The sequence below is a fragment of the Lynx rufus genome, unplaced genomic scaffold (genome assembly GCF_022079265.1).
Source record: "Lynx rufus isolate CCGP_SWC_20201006 ecotype Redwood Valley unplaced genomic scaffold, mLynRuf1.p SCAF_11, whole genome shotgun sequence".
In the NCBI taxonomy this organism is placed as follows: domain Eukaryota; kingdom Metazoa; phylum Chordata; class Mammalia; order Carnivora; family Felidae; genus Lynx; species Lynx rufus.
The window spans coordinates 28,106,423-28,122,091 of NW_025814825.1; the positions used below are offsets into that span (position 1 = coordinate 28,106,423).

At 47.3% G+C, this 15,669-nt stretch overlaps 1 protein-coding gene across 7 annotated transcripts in view; it reads left to right on the forward strand.

Annotated features, from left to right (window-relative positions):
• Positions 1–15,669, forward strand: part of WDFY4 (WDFY family member 4) — a 293,352-nt gene that overhangs the window by 259,311 nt on the left and 18,372 nt on the right. For all 7 annotated transcript variants that reach the window (XM_047073085.1, XM_047073084.1, XM_047073089.1 and 4 more), the window contains 3 exons: positions 6,168–6,321; positions 8,740–8,831; positions 14,693–14,905. In XM_047073085.1, the coding sequence (XP_046929041.1) occupies positions 6,168–6,321; positions 8,740–8,831; positions 14,693–14,905 (459 nt within the window). The remainder of the gene's footprint in view (positions 1–6,167; positions 6,322–8,739; positions 8,832–14,692; positions 14,906–15,669) is intronic.

A 15,669-nucleotide genomic window follows, 5' to 3' on the forward strand; every position in this document is an offset into this window, starting at 1 on the left:
AGTATGAGAAGGTGCATGCTTCCCCCTTATGCATTAGGCCAACTCTGCCTCTTCCTAGTAGCATGAATAAGCCAGAGTGACTTGCTTGCCCCCTTGATGGCTTGGCGAGGGTAACGCCTCTGGTGTGGGAGCCATGTGTCCACGCGCTGCCCCCAGTGCGGGCTGGTGCACTATCAAGGGGCAGATGCAGCGTGTTCCTTGGGCTCCGTGTCCTGCCCCTGAGCGGGGCTGTGGGCAGAGGGAAGGGCCCTCCCGCACAGCCTAGAACTGCCGTGCAGCGTATTCTGATCCCCGAGGGTGAGGGGTGCTTTGTTCCCTTCATGTTTACGTCTCACTGACTTTGGGCTGGCCTTGGAATCGATGCCTTCCTCACTGTTGCTGTGTTTGGTTTTCTGCCTCAAACTCGGTATTCCAATGCTAGAGTCTTACGATCCAGAAAATACGGCAGATGGGCGGTGCCACAAGCCGATTGTGTGCTGCTGACCCCACTCCCTTGCAGGTATGACGCCGCTGTCTGCCAGAGCTGGGGGCTTGGCTCCTGGGATGCTGTCATTCTCGGACGCCTCACCCGCCTGGCGCCCGTGCCCGTGAGCCTCAGACAATCGAGCAAGCAAGCGGGAGGCCACGCTGCCGCCACGGCCGTGCCCTGTTCATGCCCTGACGAGAGTGCAGGTTGCGCCCGGGCCGAGATGAGGCCAGCCCGGGCAGGGCAGAGCAAGGCAGCCACGCCCCAGCGAGGGCACAGTGGCCCCGCTGCTGCTGCTGTTACATTTAATAAGAAACTGAAATAAAGTGCTGTGTTAATTAAGTCACAGCCCGTGTGAAGGCAGCTGTTACCAGCGGTGGGGAAGGGTTTTCTGAACCACCTGAGGTGAGATGGCTGGTGTTTGTGGAAGACATATGCTAACTGCAGAGAGAACAGAGAACCGCCCGGGAGCAACACCTGGGAACTCCGTGGGCGCAGGGCCGTGGGTCCGGGTGCACTTGTGTCCAAAACAAAGGTGTAATTATACTGACCTAACAAGGAGCATCAGAAAGGGCACATGTAATAGAGACAGGCAGACCTGGGGCAAAGTCCTGGCTCTAGAACTTTCTAATTGGTAGTGTTGAATAACTGAACCTCTGTCCCCCACTCCTTTAAAATAACCTCTGACATGGTAGGTGCTGGCAATTAGGGGAGATACAGCGGGGGGATCGTTTAGCTGTTTCTTTCTTTCTTTTTTTTCTTTGATATTTATTTATTGAGAGAGAGGGCACAGGCGGGAGAGGAGCAGAGAAAGAGGGAAACACAGAATCCGAAGCAGGCTCCAGGCTCTGAGCTGTCAGCACAGAGCCTGATGCGGGGCTCAAACCCACAAGCCATGAGATCATGACCTGAGCTGAAGGTGGACACTTAACTGACTGAGCCACCCAGGCGCCCCCCATTTGGCTGTTTCTAAGTGCTTTGTATATGTCCACCCTCGTCCCTGTAAGAGTAGGCAGCAGGTTTTTCAAAATGCCTTTGTGGGTTTTGTTTATTGAGTAAAGAGCCACATCCTACAGGAAGAAAAGCTAATGGCTTCTCTGGGGTCAGCCCACCCGCAGTCAAGAGCAAGGCTGATGAGGCAGCTCGGCTGGTACACAGGCTTTCCAAATTCGCCGCCAGACCTATAGCTCAGCTCACTGAGTGGGGTGTCAGAGACTGGCGTCTTCCTTTTTTTTTGTTGTTAAAGTTTATTTCTTTTTGAGAGAGAAAGAGGGAGAGCACAAGCAGGGGAGGGGCAGAGCGAGAGGGAGACACAGAATCTGAAGCAGGCTCCACATTGTCAGCACAGAGCCTGTCGTGGGGCTCGAACTCATGAACTGTGAGATCGTGACCTGAGCCTGACCTGAGCATAAACTGAATGAGCCACCCAGGCACCCCAAGCCTGGCATTTTTCTGAAGCAGCCTGCAGAAGGTCAAGCCCAGCTCTCTCTCAACTGCACACATTCACCCCTGCATTTCTTTGGAGGTGGTGGTGTCTCCAAATTGCCCTGATGATATTCTTGCTCTTTTCCTCCTGCCCCTGTCCCAGGACCCCACCCCTCCTCACTTTCCCCCATATCCCACCTTCTGCTTCCAATAACTTTTACAGTCTTTTTCTTCTTCTTTTGAGCCCCTGGTTACCTTCCCCAAGCACACTGAGGTCAGGGCCCAAGCCCAGGATTGCTCCTTTGTTCCTAGTCTGTGAAGGGAAAGGGGCGTAGGGGTGGGGCTCTGTGGGCATCTCTTCCTGTGTCCCTGGCCCTGTGGAAGGCACCTCACACACACATACACACACTCACACTCATGTGCTCACACATACATATCTTCACACCTGTAACAGTCACCCAAGGTTGTGGAGAAGAGTGTGGTAGACATTAAGACTTTGAAAAACTCACTGCTGTGGGGTGCCTGGGTGGTTCAGTCAGTTGTGTCCAACCCTTAATTTCGTCTTAGGTCACGATCCCAGGGTCATGGGATCGATCCCCACGTTGGCTTCCATTTGGGACATGGAGCCTATTTGGGATTCTGTCTCTCTCTCTCTCTCTCTCTCTCTCTGTCTCTCCATAATATAGATAAGATAAGATGAGATGAGATGAGATGAGATGAGATAAGATAAGATAAGATAAGATAAGATAAGATAAACTCGCTGGTGTTCATAGAGTAAGTAATGCTGAAATTCCAGGCAAGGCCGCCTGGTTCCACAGCTAGGGTGCTCTCTTCTCTTGCTGCACACTGCCCCTTTGATGGACAAAGGACAGCCGCTTAGATCAACTGATGTGCACACAGTGTCCTGTAAGTGATTTGTTTACATGGGACACTTTTAAATTACTGGAAAGAACATCTGTCACGAGAATGGGTTGTCAGCCAGCTCATAAAACCAATCCCATCATTTGGATGTGGCAGTGGGTTGATTTGGGTCAGTCCCATGGGAGAGGAAGAATAGACTTTCTATCATGTACAAATACCCGTGTGTAAGTATCCTTGAGTGCATGTAATTGCTGAACTTCCTGAGGGTGTTGGTCAAGAGTTGAATGGTTATTTTGCAACAGAGTTTCCCTGTGCAGACTGGAGAATTTAAGAATGTAGCTATTGAAATGCTTACCCTGGGACACAGGTGCACACAGACTTCCTGGTCTCACACACAAGGAACACTCCTTTCAAGACTGTTTCCAGTTTTAATAGACGTATCATAATCATGGACTTCTAATTTTAAATCATGTCCATTTCCAGCAGAAGTCCTTATTGTTCCTTTCTCTCCCCATTATTTTGTTTTCGATTTTGATTCGTCCTGGGTAGCAAAATTTTGCACCTCTTGACGTATTTTAATTGAGGAAAGATACCTAGGGTGATATTGTTTTTGAGCCCTTTAAATATTTAGAATATCTTTCTGGCATCTTCATGAAGGAGTGATATCAGTTGGACATAAAATCCAAAGCCTGTACCTTTTGCCTCCGAAACCTCCAGCCTTGGCTGCCTTGCCTTCTAGCTTTAAAGTCACATGGGAAAAGTCTTCTGCCAATGTTAGAGGTTGTTCCTTCATAGATAATTATAATCTTACTGTTGTTTTTTTCAGTATGTTGGATACACATAGGATTCATTGTTCTTGATATTCAAGAGTATCTGCAGAATCGATTTAGGAGCAAATCTTGGCACAGTAATTCTCTCTCATCCTTTTGTTTCCATCCAATCTCTAGACTTAATTTTGTTGTGGTTTTATTTTATTTTGTTTTAGGCTTTCCTGATGGCGGCACTCTGTAGAACTTCATGGTGCCTCTCTGCCTCGCTGCTTCTCTCCCTTCCTTTTTGCTACCTTCTCTTCCTTTTCTCCTTCCTTCCTTTCCTGAAAGTCTAGTCCTGGCTGGGACTCATTGCTGGAAGCCACCAGAGTTTGTATCAACCCACAGACTTATAGTACAAGAAACAAAGCAGCTGTACTTTTTCTTCTAGGGAATTTGGCATTTCTTTTGTATTGCAGAGGGGAGAAAACCCATTAATTTTGAAACAAATGTATGCAAATGCATTTATTAATATAGGAAATAGGAAAATCAGTTATTGCTTCCTTTATAAATAATACAGGCTTAAGTTTTAAAGATATTACTTTTGCTAAAATGCATTAGACAGCTGTGAAAAAAATAACATTTTTCTTTGTGGTAATATCTTTAACCAGATTTGTAGCACTAACAATATTTCCTATGTATATATTATTTTTATTTAATACAGGTAATCTTTTTATTACCAAATCATATTGTTTCTCAGGAGATTACCATCAGCACTCATAAAAGCTGCAAAAGGAATACAGGAGGACGAGAAGGCATCAATCTCCTGCAGATGTTAAGACTCGGGCTGCAGATTAAATATACGAAGCTCTTAATATGTTTCAATGAGCGACTTGTTAGGTGCAGATTTATTTAAAAGCTCTCCCCCTATTTTCCATTTCAATTTGAATCTGATGGTGGGCACCATCCCCTAACGTCCACCAAGAGCAAAGTGACCTTGGAGAAAAGCCATGTCCTTAAGCTGCCCAGGTACCGTGTTCAATTGCAACTCCAGGGGCAACTGGCTTTCTCGGTGTCCCTGTCCATGTGCAGAGAATGACCCATGGATCTCAATGGATCCTCAGGTATGACTCGGAAAACCGATCAGACCACCAAGATGCCCAAGTGTGGCCTGCTTCAGGCATGTGGCAGACTGTCCCTTTGCAGAAGGAGCTGAGACCCCTTGCCCCACACGTCGTAGATCACATTTGCCCCAGACCCAGGGATTCCCCCAATAAACTGGCACAAGGGCAAAGAAAGTATATCCTCTGGTGTTGCATTCATGGGTTTGACCTGGTTCTGCCATTCATTGCTTTGATAGCCTTGGGAAAACCAGTAAACTTTCAGGAGTCTCAGTTTTCTGGTCTGCAAAATGGAAGTACAATTCCTTCCTCATACACCTGCTATGAAAATTAAGAACCATCCTCTCTGTTTGTATAAAGGACCTAACATAGAGCAGACTTGCCAAGAGAAAGCTCTGGCCCGTCTTTACCCTTCATCCACTGCTGTAGCTGCTTACCCAAAAGCTTCCCTAGGTAAATGCTGACAAGAAACTTCAGCCTCTGAGAAGTGAAGGGACCTGATGGGGGCACAGGAGGGCACCGTCCTTCTGGGTTCTACCCGTTTGTTCTTGGGCCACAAGAACTCTGTAGAAGTTGGCAGAAGGAGGAGGAGTTCTGGTTGAACAAAGGCCCAGCTTGATGGGGACAAGTGAACTATTCAATCCCAGGGAGGTGTTTTTGGGGTGACCCTAAACTTCAGGAGACACAAAGCCTGGACGTTCTTCCTCTTCCCAGCCCCAAGGCCACCTGGTAAATAAGGGTAACATCAACTAAAGAGATTTAATGATTCAGGTGAGAAGAGCAGGGAATCCAAGGAAAGAATTTGCTTTAAGTCTTCCTGGTCCAATGCTAGTTTCCAAGACGGGGATGCATCAGGCCACCTGTGGAAATGGGCCTTGGAACCAGGGCTGGCCGTGGAGAGCATACAGACATCTTGACTTCACGGACCGGCTTCCTGTCTCTGGGAGGCTGGTGTGCCTCCAGCTCTTCATCCTCAGACCTGTTGTCTCTTGTCGGGCTGCTCTGTTAGATGTCAGCAAGGCCCTGACCTACCCTGCTTTCTTCTGCTTCTGCTCCTGGCCTTGGCCTTGCGTCTCTGCCCGGAACACTCTGCCGTCTTCTCTCTCACCAGGCTTGCAAACTCACCAGGGGTCGGCTCCTCCAGGAACCTTGGAATCCCCACATGGTATGGCTGGCCCCCTCTCTGGGGTGTAGTGGGGTCTTTGTATCCTGTCTGTGCCTGATTCAGAATGGGCCCTTTGCAAATGTGGGGAATGGGCAGATGAAAGACCCCGGTTTTCCTGTCTCTGATCTGAGCCCAGCTCTGGGGAAGCCTGTTGTGCAAGGGTCCGGAGAATGGCTGAGTGAATAGATGCACGACGAACCCATGGCACGCATGCAAGGATGGTTGAACATACATGCATGAACGTGAAAGGAAAGACAGCTCCCAGGGCGGAACCTGTGCCTCAGTGGCAGAGCAGACGAGTGAGGCACACACAGGCGGTGCCCACACAGTCTGAGTTCTCACTGCACACCAGTGATCATGCTGGCCCCTTTTCCTCGCAGGGTGGAAGCTTTGATGTGGCAGACAGAATGTTCCACAGCGTACAGAACGCGTGGGAGTCGGCCTCCAGAGAGAACATGAGTGACGTCAGGGAGCTGACTCCAGAGTTCTTCTACCTCCCCGAGTTCCTAGTCAACTGCAATGCTGTGGAGTTCGGTGAGTGGAGGCCGGGGTGTGGCCAGGGTGGGCTGGGCAGTGCAGGGATCGCTCCCCTGAAGCTCATCAGTAATGACTAATTTCATCAATATCTTTGCTGAGCAACTAGACGAACAGGTCCTTCACCAGACCAGCGTGGTTGTGAGGTCTCCCCTCCATGGCAGCACTCAAAGGCAAGGTGGGAACCAAGGAAGGATTCTGGGCCCCAGGCTGCTCTGAGCCCCGGCCACACTCACGATCCTTCCTGTGGGGTGTCCCCAGGCCTCAGGCTACAGCGAGATGCCCAGCTAACAGCCAGTTCTAGCACTGCCCTACTACATGACCTTGGGCAAGCCTCCACCCCTCTGTGGCCCTGTTTTCCTCCGTGGCCCACAAATGGGTTATCCTGGACTCCGTGAGTTGGACCCAGAGAAGCTGGGCCTCCTGGGACGGATTTCTTGCTAGATGGCATGTAAGGGTGGTTGTATGGGGACGCTGGTGGCTTCTCCTCTTCCTTGTGCTTCAGGCCCCACCCCAGGATGAACTATGCCTTCTCACTTACTGGTTAAGAAGAGCAACAAAAATTTCAGGAAGCCCCAGCGAGCAGGCCCCCGGTGACTGTGTGTGTACCTTGGGAGAGCTCCGCTGCAGATATAAGGGTGACTTGTGGAAGGGGACGTGTGGTCAGAGCCCGGGGCAGGGGGTGGGTGACTCTCCCCACAGAGGAAAAATGATGGGGTCACTCCCCCTGTGGAGGGCGCTCGCGAACTGTCACGAGCACACACCTGTGCTCCGGAGGTCCCCTTCCTCGGACCCTTCTCCCTCCAAACAGCACACAGGGGCATGCACCTCGAGCCAGGGCAGGGGTGGATGCCGGGGGGCAGGGAGGGGGGGGGCGAGGGCGAGATCTGGCCACTGCCCTGGGTACTCACCTCTTCTGCTGTGTTTTGGGGCCAGAATACCTGTGGGGCATTGAAAACGTGCCCAGCCCAAGCCCACACTCAGCAAGTTGGACCCTGTGGGACTCGGTGGCCTGAGCAGTGTTCAGAGTCTCAGATGTCTCACCTGCATCTGGGATGAGACCCTGACAGACACGAAGGGCGTTTCCCACAAGATGTGGGGAGGCCCACGAAAGGAGTCAGTCAGGGACGGAAGCCAGCCTGGGGTGAGGACGGTGCTCGAGCACCACTCCTGCCCTGGAAAGGAAGATGAGGCTGTCTGCAGAGACGGACAGGAGCTCAGCTGCCGAAATGACACACGTGCCAATGACCAGGTGTCCTCAGGGAAGTCAGGAACAAGGGGCTATTGAGCACCTACTGTATGCAGAAACTTTTTCAGGCATTGGGGATTTAGTTGGGCCTCCTGGGACAGATTGTCCCGGAGGTGTTTACATTCTGTACGGGGATGAAGGAAGGGATAGAAAATATAGACAAATAAGGAAGCGAAATACTGTCTGATGCTGAGAATTTTTACGAGGAAACGAGGTAGGAAAATGGTTCAAGAGTGACTCAGAGGGCCCCGTGTTATGCTGGGCCCCAGGAAGGACCGCCTGAGTTGGTGACAGGTGAGCTGAGACTGGATGGTAAGAAAAGCCACGTCAGGCACAAATCTGTAGGCCAGAGAGAGGAGGAGAAGGTTTTATTCTTGTTGCACCGTGAAGGCCCTGCAGGGTTTAAGCAAGACCATAACTAGTGTTTACTGGGCGACCATCGTATGCCTGGAGTTTTTCTGAGCACATTGTGAGCATTTCTCTACCAGCCTTGGGTGGAGAGAGGGGAGGTTTGGTAACAGGTAGGAAAAGTGAATCCCAAAGAGGTTAAGCAACACGCTCAAGGTTGTGCAGCTAATGGGTAGGAGAGAGACTTGGGCTTGGATCCAGACTCCTCTTTCTAATGTCTGGGGAAGCTGCCTCTAAAAAACCTTGCTGTCCTCACTTTAAAAATGGAGAGAAAATGCATAAATTATAACGTTAAATGAAGATTCAATAAGATGATGTGTGCCAAGCACCTAGCATAGTGCCCTGGAATAGTGAGGTGCTCAAAATACGATAGCTTTTACTGTTATTGTTATGATCTCCTTACTGTTTTAGCAATGGATAAAAAGCGCCCGGATGAAAAGGTAGAGAGTAGCAGGAAGGAAGACATACAAACAATGACGACACTACTGTCATTTTATAGGACTTGTGAATCACACACAAACCTGTCTGGGAAGCAAGGAGGGTCTTATGGATGGCTGAGGTCTTGGAGACCAAGAAGGAATATTCCAAGCAGATAAGGGTGGGGACACACAGACAGAAGAAGCAGGAAGCAGTAAGGCCTGTGCAGGACTGATCTACGTGGAATCAGCAGTCCTGGACAGCACAGTGTGTGTATCCCCTGGTTGTTAGCCCAGTTCGGGCTCCCATTTACCCAAAGTCCTGTTGTTTCTCACCCCACTCAGGCTGCATGCAGGATGGGACAGCCCTGGGGGACGTGCAACTCCCTCCCTGGGCTGATGGGGACCCTCGGAAATTCATCAGCCTGCACAGACAGGTGAGTTGACCAGGGTCACACCAGAACCCCTGGAATCCTGAATAAAGACCGCAGTATCCTCTCAATCTCCACGGAGGCTTTCTTTGCAAGCAGAGGGCTAATGACAAGCACTTCTGGGGCTCTTAGGTCCAGAGAGCTCAAAGAAAGTGCTAGGCTCCATGCTCCAGGTTAACAGGAAAAAGCTTGTGTTCTGGGCTCTGGAGCAGGGAATGATGGAAAAGGAGTACAAGAGAACATTTCGAATTGATGTAAAGGTCCTGTATCTTGGTTATGGTGGTGGTTACATGATTGAATGCATTTGTCAGAACACATTGAGCGGTCTGTTTAAAACGGGTGAAATTTATTGTGTGTAAATTGTACCTGAAAAGAAAAAAAGAATCTGTGGTGGGCCTGACTGGTAACAACAAAGCCATACCTTTTCCTCTCTCCTTCTCCCTTGGCGAGGAGAAAGTTCTTCCCTGGTTTATCCTTGCCTCCGGAAATGTAGTAATGGTAGTCATCTATCCCACAAGTCACTGGTCTTGCGTAGTTGGACCAGAAATGAACTTGACCTTTAGGTGGCAGTAGCCCTCTACTAAGATGTTCTTAGAAAAGTTATTGGCTTGGAGTGAGTGAGCAGGTTCACTCTACAGGCCCGACTGCAGATGCTAATAGTCTAGTGGGGAGACAGCTTGATTAAATAACCACACGAATAAGAGGGAAATTATAACTTCACAAAGTGCTACATAGGATAGACATTAAGTGCCATCAGATGTAGATTAGAGGTGTGACCCAGGGGAACTGGGTGGTAACAACAAGGGGGAGACCTCTTTTGGTGGAGTAAAGATTAAATTAGAGTGGGTTAGGATGTTAACGATCAATGTCATTGAAAACATCAGAGTAGGAATCTCTGAAAATCTTTTACTCCATAAAAGTAATAAGAATCATGGCAAAGATTGTCACAACAAACTTTTCAGAACCCTTGAAATTAACCAGAAGCTTGGAAAGATCAGGAGAGTATTCCTTTGTGGAAAAAAAATGACTGAATCTTTGTAAGAATAGAAAGCTTTGGATGTTTTAACTTAACACTATTCTCATTTCTCCTCTTCAGCTCCATAGTAGCCTTGAAAACCAATAGCCCACAATAACAGTGGAAGCCAACAGCCTAGGAGTCCATTGGAGGGGGAAGAATGGAGTTGGCACTCCTTCAAATCCCCATACCCAGAGAACTGTCATTATATGACCTGTCAATGGTTCCCTGAAAGACCCCACCAGCAAGGCTGTCTTTATTTGACCTCAGAGCCTGCATAATGCAAAAGCCTTTACTTTAGTGGCGTTTGTGAAAAAAGAAACCAGAGACAATTGTTTAACACTCTTGCTTCCAGAGGCAGTGGATATAATTGGGAAAACAATAAGCTAACCAAAAAGCCGAAGTGGAAAAACTAGGGAATGAGGTCTTTATAGGAGGCCTTGAAAAAACTTCAAAATATTCCTGGAACCTAGAAGAACACACACATCCGTAGGGACGTTTTCATGCATAAGGCTGTGTTCATGCTTCGAAGGGCCTAGCCTTCACTTCTGGCCAATACTGAGGCTCCGTGCAAGCAGGATATGAGAGGTAAAGGCAGTATTTACCAGGCAGCTGCTGGCTCTGAAGCCATGCCCTAGCATGCACACAGAGCCCCTCCCTGGACAAAGACTGTAAGACTTACTGGTTCTAGGCATTTAAAGAAATCTTTATCCAGTCAGAAGATGACCATTAAACTAACAGAGCAGAGATGTTAGTGGCCATCTACACCACCACCACCACCAACAACAAAAAACAGACTTTATAGAACTAGTTCAGTAAAGTCACTAAACAAACAACAACAAAGAGTAACAATAGCAACAAACCCTGGGGAAAGAGGAACATCTGATTTCCAGAGTTGACACATCATATTATCTAAAATGTCCAGTTTTCCATAAAAATTATGAGACATACAAAGAAAAAGAAAGTGTGACCCATACAGAGGGGAAAAAAAGCAGTCAGCAGAAACTGTCCCTGAGGAAGCCTCAACTTTGGACTTCTTAGACAAAGATTTTCAATCAGCTATTGTAAATATGTTCAAATAATTAAAACCACATTTAAAGACCTAAAGGAAAGTATGACTGTGATGAAAATATAAATAAAGACATAGAAATTGTGCAGAGGAACCAAATAGAAATTGTGGAGATGAAAAGCACAGTAACTGAGATGACAAATTCACTAGAAGGGATCAAGAGCAGGTAGAAGAAAGAATCAACAAACTTGGAAGATAGATCAATTGGGATTATCCAGTATGGGGAACAGGAGGAGATTATGAAGAAGAATGAACAGAGCCTAGGCACCTGTAGAACACCAACATACCCAAAATGGAAGTACCAGAAAGAGAGGAGACAAAGGGGCACAAAGAATATTTGAAGAAATAATGTTCACAAACATCCCAGTTTTGATGCAAAGTATTAATTTATACATCCAAGACACTCAATAAATTCCAAGTAGGATAAACTCAAAGAGATCTGCACTTAAACACATCATAATCAAACTTTTGAAAAGGAAAGTCAAAGGAAGAGTCTTGAAAGCAACAAAGCATTCATAACTTACAAGATATCTTTCATAAGATTAACAGCTAATATTTTATCAGAAATCATAGAGGCAAGAAGGCAGTGGTATGAAATATTCAAAGTGCTCGAAGACTATCAGCCAAGAATTTTATAGCCAGCAAAACTATTCTTCACAAATGAAGAAATTAAGACATTCACAGATAAATAAAACTAAAAGAATTTATCACTAGCAGATCTGCCCTACAAGAAATACTAAAAGGAGTTCTTTATCCTAAAATAAAAGACAGTAACTCAAGTCCATGTGAAGAAATAGAGGAAATGAATGATAATAAGGAAACAGAAATGATAAGGTTGGGTAATGAAAACCCTTGTTGTGAAGGAGAGAATAAAGACAGAGAATAGTACCTGGAGGAGATGGAAAGTTGAGGAAATATTACGGTTTTCTTTTCTTTTTTTATTTTAAGAAGCAAGTTTAAAAGGTAGTGGGAAAGAGAGGTTGGGTGTACAAGGAAAGGAATAATACATTCTTGAGAAAGCAGGAGTATTTGGAATCCAAACCACAGGTAGAGGGTTAGCTTTAGACAAAAGGTGGGTCAGATTCCTGAGTTAAGTAGGAGGGAAGGCGGTTGCAGATGAAAGTTAGTTTATATGTATTGTCACAAAGATGTGGGAATTTCCAACTGGTGTCTGTGCTTTTCTCTGGAAAGTAGGAGGTATGGCCGGTGGCTGAAAATAGACAGTGGAAGAGGGTCAGAGGTAAGGAGAGAGTAGTCGTCTTGAGTGATTAAGCATGAGTTGACCAGAGAAACATTCCTAGGTTTTCTGGCAATGTTCAGTGTCCATTTGAAATTGGTGACCAAAGATTATGGGATAATCAGTGTGCCCTCTTGTGTGATGATACTCTGGTGTAAGCACGAAGACAGAAAATATTTGAGTTGGTTCAGAGTGCTGCGAAAAGACAGTACACACAATTCAATAGCATAACAAGATGCATTGAGCAGAATGTTATTGAAATGATAAACTGCTAAATCTAAGCTGCATCAAGGTGTTGCTGAAGATAAGGGAGTGTTGATAGATTGCAAAGAAGTAAAAGGGTGAGGAGACTAGAAGTTTTGACAAAGCAGAAGAATAGTCTTAGGGAGTAGTTAAATGATCAGCAAGGCGAAGAGGTGGCTTTCACCAACAGGGATGTTTGAATGAGAGATTCTGAAGAGAGAGCACTTATGGATACTGACATGAGTTAAGATGTGTCTGTAGGCATAGGTAGCTTTAGGAGTGGAGGCAAAGTCATTGGAGAAGTATCACTTAAGGAACTGAGATGTGAAACGTTGAAATCAGTGAGGGAGAAGAAGGGAGGGCATGACCAGGAGTCACCATGTTTGATGAGTGAGAAAAAGAGTTGGCAGATGGCATCAGTGATGACGAGGAGGGGGGCAGAGTTCAATTTCGTAAACCACAGAGGAGTAGACTGTTTGTTCTTTTAGCAAGAAGGTAGAGGAACAATGGTCCGCAGGTGGCGATGTGGATCAGGGAGGACACCAACACCACCTCCGGGCCCCAAGACACATGGCATGTAACTCAGCAAGTAGCTACCACTGGAATCTTGGGGAGAGCCAGGCTTCATCTAAAGAAAGGAGGTGGAAAAGATGCTCTAGAAGAGCTTAAAGATATGGGCTATGTGTTGGTTATAGTGATAGGAAAAAATGTCCAGAGGAAAGGTCGGATGTCCTGGCCTGTGGCCTTCTTGAAGCCACTTTGGCCATATACCTCAGAAAACTAATGTGGCATGTCCACCCAGAGGATCAACGAAGGGGTGCTTAGACAATCCCAAACGAATGGCTTTGGGTCTGGGGACCCAGCCCTGAAGTTGGGCTCTGCTTAGCAGATAAAAGTGCCATCTTTCAGGTGAACTGGGAAATCTACACACTGGCCCACATTTCCTCTTGCTCATGTGTGGCAACTGTTGAGGAATATTGCCAACCTGGGTGCCCTAATCTGAGCTGGCATCATTCATCTGGGCTGTACCCGTGCAGGATGGAGCATGCTTGGGCTCCCCCGCTAAACTTCTTTGTGCTTCCTATCAGATGGCACCTTTAGTTGAAGAGAGATATTGCTGACTTTCAACAGGAGCTGTGTTCCTGAGTGGGCTGAGGTTTAGGTCCCATTCAGAGGATGTAAGCTCAGAGTAATTCTTCATGGCTGAGTCTGGAAGCTCTTCTGTCCACCTTCCTTGGAGATGGGAAGGCTGCACATGGGCAGATGTTCCTCAAGGTCATCATAGACTTACCCTTTAGGTGTGTGGATGAAATGCTCTTGCCCATTGCATGCTTTGGACTGGACAGAAGTGCCCCAGTCAGGGAAGCTCACATTCCTGGGGACTGAGTTGTCTCTCAAAGGTAGATTCTATCCTTTTCTTTCCAGAGATGATTGAGAAAGAGCCTCATACCCAATATGTCAATAATTTCTAGGTACTTGGGTGCAGTGAGATGTGCTCAGTGAGGTTGGATATCCCCTTTGGGGTTCTGAGGCCTGGGAGTCGGGGACTGAGACAGTAGGTTCAAAAACCACACCTGAACCTGCCCCAGAAGTGGGGTAATGATATCTACCAATGAAAGGTGGTGTTGACAGGAAGAGACAATACACATCAAACCCCAAGCCAGTGCCTGGCACCTTCTAGGTGCTCAGTGCCATCACTGTAGTCAACATTATTACATGGAGCTCGCTGTGCACCAGCCATGGACACAAACCAAACCTCACATAATTCCACAGAGAAGGTACAGTTATTGTCCCCATTTTTTAGAAGAAGAAGATGAAGAAACTGAGGACATAGACGTGAAGGAATATCTATGGCAGTGCTGGGGTCCAATGTGCTCCAGAGCATGTTCGCCTACCTGCTATACTTAGTTTCAAACTCCTGACATCTCTGGTCAGAATCAGCTCTCCCTTTTTCTTATATCGAGATCAACAGGACCCCAAGACTTATTTTCAGTCTGGTCTCTTCCATTTAGATATCAATGCGAGACAGGTATTCTGCGCCTCCTGGTTATATCATAGAGTGAATGCGCTAGGTGATTGGGAACAGTTAGATCTGTTTTCCCACTAGCTGGAGGCAGGAATTGGGTGGTCCTTGGGTGGCCTGTATGTCTGCCCACTTAGTGCTCCTCAAACTCTGGGGGATGTCACATCTTTCCTGTGCAGAGCCAGCATCCTGACGCATCTGTGCCCTCCTGATCTGTGCAGAGGGCTCGCAAGTCCAAGGGAGACCTGCATTTTTCATGCTCTTTGGGTTTTGGTTCCAGGCTCTGGAAAGTGACTTTGTCAGTGCCAACCTCCACCACTGGATAGACCTCATTTTTGGGTACAAGCAGCAGGGGTCAGCCGCAGTAGAAGCTGTTAATACCTTCCACCCCTACTTCTATGGTGACAGAATGGACCTCAGCAGCATCAGTGACCCTTTGATCAGGAGCACTATCCTGGGGTTTGTCAGCAACTTTGGACAGGTACCCAAACAGGTACAGTATCCGTGTTGTTAGTCTTGCTTTCTCAGAAGAGTGTATGCACTGTAAGCTTTGAAGTGATAGTGAGGACATTTTCTCCTGGATAGGAACAAGAGAGAGGGCTGGGGATGGGAAATGTCTTCCCACACTCCTCAGTATTGGGGCTTAGCCCTCTGTTACCATCTGGTGTTGATGAAGGTGATGACATCATTAACGATGCAGTGAACACTCCATTCACCTGTGATATATGTAACAGACACTACAATAAATCCACAGGATTTAATTTTCTATATGTGTGTCTAGCCTCAGAGCTGTTGTGGAGAGCCAATGAATTCAGACATCGAGTGCTTGAAACACCTGAAATATAATGGGCACTCAACAAATGGTAGACATTAGTGTGATTCCCTCATTGAATCCCCTCATAAGCTCTGGGTATAGAAATTATTCTTTTACAGATCAGGAAGCTGAGGCTCAGAGAATCTAAATAAATAACTGGCCTACGATTGCACATTAGCAGATGACAGAGGTAGAGTTCTAGCCCCGTCTGGTTGGCCCCAAAGCCATATTGCCAACAGTGCGACAGTATATAAGTTCTGCCCTCGGGGCCTCTGGTGAAATTGCAGGGGTCTCATGTGGGCCTTTCGCTCCACTGGCTCCGCCCCCCATCAGGATAGTCATGTAGCAACGTGAGGCTATGGGCTCATGGTGACATCCTGGTGAATGGTGTGCAAGAGAAACACTTATTTAACTGATCCCGGCCCCATTGATCCTCAAGCCTC